At 33.1% G+C, this 9,297-nt stretch overlaps 2 protein-coding genes across 2 annotated transcripts; one reads left to right on the top strand and one right to left on the bottom strand.

Annotated features, from left to right (window-relative positions):
• Positions 1 to 7,212: 7,212 nt before the first annotated feature.
• On the top strand, positions 7,213 to 7,915 carry LOC111021454 (uncharacterized). Its single transcript, XM_088118473.1, is given in 3 exon segments — positions 7,213 to 7,236; positions 7,326 to 7,463; positions 7,466 to 7,915. Coding segments are annotated over 3 exon segments (612 nt in total).
• A 157-nt stretch (positions 7,916 to 8,072) lies between these two features.
• Positions 8,073 to 8,906, bottom strand: LOC148207252 (uncharacterized). The gene has a single exon (XM_088118470.1). It carries the CDS (start codon positions 8,693 to 8,695, stop codon positions 8,366 to 8,368), a length of 330 nt encoding a protein of 109 aa, XP_087974596.1. The 5' UTR covers positions 8,696 to 8,906; the 3' UTR covers positions 8,073 to 8,365.
• Positions 8,907 to 9,297: the final 391 nt, after the last annotated feature.

Here is a 9,297-nt window from a genome sequence, read left to right as displayed (position 1 = left end):
GTCCTCTCCCATTAGGAAAGGGCCAGACCAAATTTGCAGTAGTGACAGTCGACTATTTCATCAAATGGTTGAAGCAAAAGCTCTAGCTACTATTACAGAGAAAAGGTCACCGACTTTATCTGGAAAAATATCATTTGCTGTTTTGGAATACCCTACACCATTATCAGTGATAACGGGAAGCAGTTCAACAATATTACCTTTCGAGAGTTTTGCAGGGAGTTGGGCATTAAACATATATGTTCTTCACCAGAGCACCCACAAGCTAATGGGCAGGTTGAAGCAGTCAACAAAATCATCAAAAGGACTCTAAAAACTAGATTAGAGAAACTCAAAGGATTATGGGCAGAAGAACTTCCCAACGCGTTATGGGCCTACAGAACCACACCTTGTACATCGACGGAAAAAACGCCGTTCTCACTATCATTTGGTTCTGAGGCAGTAGTAGTGCCAGTAGAGATTGGGCTTCCTTCCCCGAGGGTAGAACAGTTCAGTCTACTAAGCAACAATGAGTCCATACAACTCAACTTCGACCTATTAGAAGAACATCAAGAAACAGCGAGATTACGAACGACTGAATACAAGAATCGAATAGCCTAATACTACAACTCGAAGGTTAAGAAGCGTGACTTTAAAGAAGGTGATCTAGTATTGAGAAAGATCATGCCTAATACCAAAGAATGAACTAGCAGAGCATTCGGGCCAACGTGGGAGGACCCATACAAAGTCACTAAGGTAGTTCGAACAGACACTTATGCCTTGGAAGACCAACAAGGAAAGGCCTTACTGCACCTATGGCATGCCCAGCACCTCAAAAAATACTACCACTAGTTCAACGCGTATTTTAGGCATTAACCGTCTTCAACATTTGACATAATACTTGAGTTTTTATAATTCCTTATGAAATAAATTTCTCAAGCAGCGGGCATTGACTATTTGTGAGTATCTACGACCAATCAAGAAATTCAAAATTGGGACATACCTAGAAGCAAACCAAAAAAGGCTCAGCATGGTCAAAACTAAAGCAGGCGAATACATGATATTAGAATTCCGAAAATATCAGTGCTAGTTCTGCTAAAGATAGATCCTAGAGCTAAAGAGGAACGGTTAAAACCGGGTGAATGTAAAACCAGGCTCAGGAGACTTGATTATGGTCAACTAAAATTGGAAAAACTTCCAGTTCATGAGATAATATCGACAAGCTCAAGGTACAAAACTAGCAGCAAAAGCCAAGCATCAAAAAATCCAAAACTGGATACAAAGAAGCTTTTGGTAGAAGTCCTATGGGTTAGAAACCTTGGTGTAGTTAACCACTAGTACGCATGTAAATTATGCTATGAATGATCTTGTGATAACAGCAAGGGACAAATACTCTCAAAACAAAAGTTTTGACACAATCATTCACCTTCTGTTTTGAGAGTGGGGACCATTGTTATAGGGAACAAAAGCAAGATTAGACTGGGGAAGAAGTGCACGGGCCAAGCGAGCGCTGGAAAACGTCGACTCGAGCCAACCCAGGTCGACCTCAGCCGACCAAGTACCTCAGCGTCGAGAAGGTTTCGACACCGAGCACTTCTTGACCCCCGGTTGAGAACCGTAACGACTCACCCAACCGTTTCGCGATACCTCCCGTTTCACGAGGATTCACATAGGACTGCTATAAGATGGATGGAACCTTAGAGGTAACAGATTCGACTCTTGAGACTGAAATTCTATATCCTTTTACTCTCGTTGCTAACTTAGGCATCGGAACCTGTGTGACCGGAGTCACACCTGTTTAGGTTTTATTGGTTTTGCAGGTTCTTTGTCCCCTGCTTATCAGGTCTGGTGCAAACCTCGAAGAGAATCGGAGTAGCATAATTCATGCATCAACATCGTGGTCATCTTTATCGTCTTGTTGTAAAATATAAACCTTCGATGCTAAATTGTTGAGCTCTGTTGTTTAATAATAGATTTTGACTCATTTAGACAACAACCTTTGATTCTTAGAGAATGATGAAATGGACGCTAAGAAAAGTAAGAACCCTAACTTTCGATTGACAAATTGTATAGAGGATTTTGAAGTTTACCATAGGATTTGAAAGAATTTCGTGGGTGGAAAAAAGAAAAGCAAGCCACCTAATTTTAAAGTAATATAAAATTTGATACTATTGACTTTTGGTTCTTAATCTATGTTAATTAATTAATATTTATACACTTTGTTTTAATTATTTCTGATGTGTTTGTATTATTATTATAGATGGACTAAATATTATATCAATATTTTAAAATTTTTTATTATTTCTTTCTCCAATTGTGCGCCTACGGTAAGAAAGAGAGAGAAAAAAAATGAAAAAAAGAAAAAAATTTGGCATTTATTTTTGGGTAAATTGCACCAACCACTCTTGGAATATTTTAATTGTTACAATTACACCCTTAAATTTTCAATGGTAAAAATTAAATCCTCAAACTTTCATAAATGAAAAAAATAGACCTCCTAAACTTTTAATATTAAAAGTTAAACCCTTAAACTTTCTCTAAATTTTCAATGGTAAAAATTAAACCCTAAACTTTAAAAAAATTAGATCCTATTTGACAATTCTTTCGTTGCCTTGGAAATTCAGTGTACAATTCGCCCCCTTCACCAGCCTGCAAACCCAAATTCTCCACATTCTTCTTGAACTCCCCCAACTTCTTTTATCTCCTGCACCCCAAGCTTAGATAAGGGTTTAATTTTCAATTTTGAAAGTTTAGGCATCTAATTTTTTCATTTATGAAAGTTTGTGGGTTTAACTTTTACAATTGAAAGTTTAGGGATGTAATTGTAACGACTAACATACTTTAGGGGTGGTTTGTGCAATTATCATTTACTTTTCACCACGTTTAGTGACTTTTGAGCTTGAAATTTTTATCTATCATAACCAGTAAAAAAATTTCTTCCAAGCTTGATGAATTTATACTTTTTTTATTTACATTTTAGGAGAATTTTTTTATTGTTCTTAGATTTTAAAATCTTGTCGACTTGAACCCGTACAAATAGTATTGTAACAGTTTGATCTTAAATCGTAGAAAGGATCAAATTTGTTCTTATTTTTGAAAAGAATGTTGCAATGGCTACTCTAAATCATAGAAAAAGTCAGAATTCTTAGAACATGAAGAGTGGAGTAGGTCGAGTTTTATCGAACCACTATAAATTACTCAGTATCATTTTCTCAAATTCTATCTTATTTAATTTTTGCAATTAATTTTCGGTATCAATAATTACTTAAAATTAGTTGCCATTGTGAGTATTAGATATTACTTTTTAGATTTGTTACTTGAAAACTATTTTAGTTGGTAAAGTTAAATTTCCATGTTTGTTACCGATTATTGTATTAACTCGAACCAAACCATTTTCCAAATCTGATCCCAACTTCAATTTCAATTATTACTATTTTTCAAGAAACATTTCAAAATTGTATTCAACTTTTTATTTATAAATACATAGTAAAAATTTAAATAAAAAAGGAATCTTTATTCTATATTCTTGTAAATGAGAAATAATGTGGACTCTAAAAAGGGATAAATTGACCCCAACTCCAATTCCAAATCTAGGGACAAAAAATGTTTTTTTTTTGTCCTTTCATTTTTTTATTTGTAAATATATTTTTTCCTTAAAAATATAAATTTCAAAAACATTAAGTTTAAAAAGAAAGAATTAACAAGATTATAAATAATTGATTAATTTAAGTAATACTAATCAATATGCTTTTTATAATTAATTTACATATTATTAATGAAGTTAAAATACTATTTTGGTGGCTTTACTTTGAGCTTTGGTTTATTTTGGTTTCCGTAGTTTCAAAATGTTAATTTTGGTCCATATACTTTCAACTTTTATTCATTTTAGCCAAAGTAAGCATAGCTTAGGTAATTGACATATATCTCCAACCAGTAAGTTATGAGTTCGACCCCATCCCTATATGTTGTACTAAAAAAACCTTTTATTTATTTTAGTCTCTGTATTTTCAAAATGTTCTTTTGATCCATGTATTTTAAAAAAAATGATCGATACTCCAAAAAAATATAGTGTCCCAAGAGTCCCTAATCCAAACATTGAATTATGGTATAAATTGACAACATTAAAATAAAAATTTTAGCACATTATTTACAAAAATCACTTACTTTCAAAATATTTTCCATTACACATTTTATTCTTACTTTTCTAACTTCCTTTACTTATGGTAACTGTTTCCTATTACTCTTTTTTCTTTTTTCTTTTTACTCCAGAAACATAATTGTATTCAAATTTTTATTTATAAAAATACATAGTAAAAACTAAAAGTTTAAATGAAATTAGTTGCTATTGTGAGTATTGGTTACTACTTTTTAGATTTATTGCTTGAAAACTATTTTAGTTGGTAAAGTTAAATTTCCATATTTATTACCAATTATTCTATTAACTCGAACCACGCCATTTTCCAAATCTCATAAACCAAAAACGTTGCTTTTGAATATTAGGAACCAAATTGATCACAACTCTAATTTCAATTACCTTTTTTTTATTTATTTCAAGGAACATTTCAAAATTGTGTTCAAAATTTTATTTATGAAATACATAGTAAAAATTTAATTTAAACGGAATCTTTATGGGATTTTTTTTAATATTGTTTTAATTAAACTTATTTTTAAAATAATGCAGATTTATTAGAAAAAAATGGAAAAAAATGCAACTTTGGAAACTTATTCCAAAAATAGTGTTGTTGTAAAAAAACGGGGGTTTGGTCGTCTCGACCATGTTTTCCGACCTAGATGGTCGTCTCTTTCGTCTCTTCAAGAGACGACCCGGAAGTGTGGTCGTCTCTCTACTCGGCCCATCGGTTGATTTTTGGAAAAAAAAAATTGGTCAGTTATATTATATATTATTTAGTAGTTTTAATGTCCAAAACCTCTTTTAGTGTAGTTGGAGTACTGCTACCTTGATATTCCTACTATCCCAAGTTTGAATCTTAGGACACACATTTTTATAATCGAAAAATCGGGTTATTGTCCAAGACTTGAACGGAAGGGTTGACAGGATAATATAATATAAAACAATATTTTTTTCCAAATCGTCCAAAAATCAACCGACGGGTCGGGTAATCGTCTCTTGATGGTCGTCTGGAGAGACGACCACACTTCCGTTTTTAAAAAAAAATTGACGTGGCGCCACGTCAAGATGAAGAGACGACCATCTAGGTGGGAAAACATGGTCGACGACGACCAAACCCCTTTGTTTTTTACAACAACAATATTTTGGAATAAGTTTTCAAAGTTGATTTATTCCATTTTTTAATAAATTTACATTATTTTAAAAATAAGTTTAATTAAAAATAATATTAAAAAAAATCCGAATCTTTATTCTCTGTTCTTGTAAATGAGAAATAATGTGGGCTATAAAAAGCGATAAATTGACCCCAGCTCCAATTCCACATCTAGGAAAAAAAATGTTTTTGTCCTATCATTTTTTTATTTGTAAACATATTTTTTCCTTAAAAATTTAGATTTAAAAAAAATTAAGTTTAAATAGAAAGAATTAACAAAATTATAAATAACTTATTAATGTATTAGTAAGGTTAAAAAACACATTTGGTCTCTGTACTTTCGCTAAAGTCACAATTTAGTCCCTGAACTTTAACTTGTAACGATTTAGTATTGTACTTTTCCTAAAGTAACAATTTAGTCCCTCAACCTTAACTTGTAACGATTTAGTCCCTGTAGTTTAAAATTTGTAACAATTTAGTCCCTATCGTAAAATTTTTTTATTAAAATTAAATGTCAAATTTTATCATATAACAATTTAATTTTTCTAATTCATGAACATATTTGGTCCCTCTTTAGTTTATCAATCTATACATGCAAGAAACTTAACAAAAATTTCAAGATAAAGACTAAATCGTTACCAATTTTAAATTACAATGACTAAATTGTTTACATATTAAAGTTCAAGGGTAAATGCTACAATTTGAAAGTACAAGGACTAAATCGTTACAAATTAAAGTTTATGGACTAAATTGTTACTTTAGCGAAAGCAAAGGGACTAAAATTTTTAACCTAATAGTAATCAATATTCTTTCTATAATTAATTTACATATTATTAATTAGGTTGAAGTACTATTTTGGTCACTTCAATTTTAGCTTTTTAGTTCATTTTGGTTTCCATACCTTCAAAATATTATCAACTTTTATTCGTTTTAGTCGGTGTATTTTCAAAATGTTTTTTTGGTCCATGTACTTTTAGAAAGTGATCATTTTAATCTTTGTACTCTAAAAAAATATAGAGTCCCAAAGTCTCCGATCCAAACATTGAATTATGCTAAATTGAGACATTAAAATAAAGGAAAATACTTGACTCCTCACTAGGAGGAATATTGTCCAGGCTACTATTAAATATTTGACAACTCATTATTTTTTAAAAACACTTTTTGTTTTTGTATTTTTATATTTCTCTCGTCAAATATTTAATGGTGGCGTGGACAACAACCCTCCTTATTAGTGAGGAGCCAAATATTTTCCTAAAATAAAAATTTTAGCACATTATTTATAAAATCTTTGTACTCCAAAAAATGTAGAGCCCTAATCCAAACATTGAATTATGCTAAATTGACAACATTAGAATAAAAAATTTAGTAGATTATCTACAAAAATTACTTTCAAAATATTTTTCATTACACATTTTATTCTCTTACTTTTCTAACTTCTTTCACTTATGGTAACTGTTTCCTATTACTCTTTTTTTTTCCTTTTCTTTTTATTCAAGAAACATAATTGACAATTATTAATTGTATTCAAATTTTTATTTATAAAATACATAGTAAAAACTACAAATTTAAATAAAAATGGAATCTTTATTCTATATTCTTGGAAATGAGAAATAATGTGCACTTAAAAAGGGATTTATAATAAATGGAAGATCCCATCTCTCATAATCACACAATCAATCGAGGAATTTTTCTTCTTAAATTTTTGCATTCAGAAGAGAGATATTAGGAGCAATTGAAGTTACAACACTGTAACAGCTCAAAAAATTTTCAAATACAGGAAGATGACAGTGCTGAACCCTCTTCTTTTTCCCTTAATTACTCTCTCTTCTTCATCAAATGGCATTAAAACCTTTGAATCCTTCTTCCTTTCTCCTTCTCCTTCAAAACCCAACAAAACCCTTTTTTTTTTATTTCCACAAAAAAAAGCTCAAAAAACCTCCATTGATGAGCTTCCATGGATTACTCTGTTGCAGAAATGGTTCTGCTCCAAAATCAGAGATCTTCTCTTTTCTTTCCTCCTCTTTCTTCTTATTTTGAAGCTGAACCCTCTTTTCACTTTGTTTACAGAGCTGTGTTCTCAATTCAAGTGTGCAATGTGAAGCTTGCAAGGCTAAAGTCTATGAAATTCTCCAGAATATCTATGGTTTCATCCTCTCTTTCTCTCTTCTTTCTTCGCTCTCTGTTTCTCATTTCTTGTCTTTTGTGTCTGGTTTGTAGGTGTTTATACAATTTCAATGGATGCAGAGGAAGGGACAGTCAAAATCAGTGGAAGAGTGAATCCAAGAACTTTCCTAAGAGTGCTTGAAAACTCAGGGAAACATGCAGAGGTAAAAAGTATGAGATTTGATGGTGAAGTTGTGGAGAAAAGATATTACCCTTATGGAGAAGCTCCCACTTCTTATGACCATCCATACCCACATCCTCTTTTGGACTGCCCTGAACATCCTCCCTATTCTGACAGAACTTACAATGTCTTGCCATTTCCGCCACCGCCGCCGCCACTGCCGCCGCCATCGTACCCTTGGCAGTTCATGCCGCCACCGCCGCCGCCAGCCCCCTGGGCAATGCCAATGTGGCGACCTCCACTGCCGCTGCTGCCGCCGCCTTATGAAGCTTCAAATGAAGATAGCAATCATAAATGTTGTAGGGTTATGTGAGAGATATTGCAATAAGATTATGTAGAGAGACTATGGTTAATATTTTCACTGCTTTCTTCCTCTGTTTCTTGAAGAACAACAAACAGCAAACACCAAATTCTCCTGGTTCTACCAAAATTTTTGTACAGCGAGAAAGAACGCAGTAAAGATAGAAAGATGAGGAAGGCAAATAAAAGGGTGTTTAATAAGCCATTATGTAACAAGATTTGTACAAGACTCTCTAAATTCCCACCAAGATCAGCAGATACAGAGCCAGCCAAACAAAAGCTTGAAAAAGCAAAAGAAAAAAAAAAAGGACTAAGCTAATATATCCGCATCTTAAACTAGCATCACATCCATATAACGTAACTATACAAACACCAAGCTTCAAAATTTATACGCTCAAAAAGTAGAGCTATATGTTCCTTTTTTTCTCTTTGGGGAATTTCATCAAACACTTGGTGGGCGGATTCAGAGTTGGTCTGGCCACAGGAACGTCCCAATAGCAACTGCCCTTTTCTCCTCAAGAGTTCCATCAAAACAGAGCCCATATTGTTTCAGAAGCAAATCCAAACAGGGCTCCTCCATTTTCTCATAGTCCCCCTTCGTGTACCTGGGGTAATGGAGGGGCATTCGGAACCCACCTGAGAAATTCAAACCTCCATCATAATAAGAATCCTCCTCCTCCTTCTCCTTCTTCACATTCTTGATTCCTTCTCGCGCCTCCTCCTGATTCTGTTGCTTCTCCGTGAGCCCCAGAACTTGCATAAACGCAGAATTCAGAATCCACTTCAAGCCCATTCCAGGGAAAGCTTGATTCAAGAAGAGGCCGAAGAATCGAGGGGGAAAGCTGCCTTTTTTCTGACTTGGGGATACAGAAGAGGGGCGGTTCCATTACATATATATATAGAGCCGAATTGGGGCGTTGGGTTTTCATGCGAATTCAGGGAATTTTCTTGAGGAGAAAGGAAAAAAAAAGGGAACATTTCTTCACGATCGAGTGGAATTAAATGCCATTTGTTGGTGCAACTTTCTTTGAGGGGCTGTGGGAGAGGCCACGTTAGCCCATTGTTTTGTTCGAGTTGTTTCGGCCCATTGAATATTCATAGATATTTTCTCATTTTCAACCTTCAATTATGGCTTCCAAATGCTTCAGGAATCTTCTGAAAAGTATCAACATTAAATTATAACATCGGTTAGTTCTCACGATTGAGTTCTTGTACTTTTTAAAATACAATGATAAGATCTTTTTCCGCTGAGTTATAAAATTTGATTTAGATATAAAGTTTCAATGGTTTGAGTTTAGTTTGGTACTTGTAATTTTAGAATTTTCAATTTAGTTCATATGATTATGTTAAAACTTCACAAATGGTCTCTAAATCATTTTCTATTCACTGAAAATC

The sequence above is a fragment of the Momordica charantia genome, unplaced genomic scaffold (assembly GCF_013281855.1).
Source record: "Momordica charantia cultivar OHB3-1 unplaced genomic scaffold, Mcharantia_2.0 BLBB01000164.1, whole genome shotgun sequence".
Taxonomy (NCBI): Eukaryota; Viridiplantae; Streptophyta; class Magnoliopsida; order Cucurbitales; family Cucurbitaceae; genus Momordica; species Momordica charantia.
The sequence above is the reverse complement of the archived record's forward strand: the minus strand, read 5'-3'. Positions and strand labels throughout refer to the sequence as shown.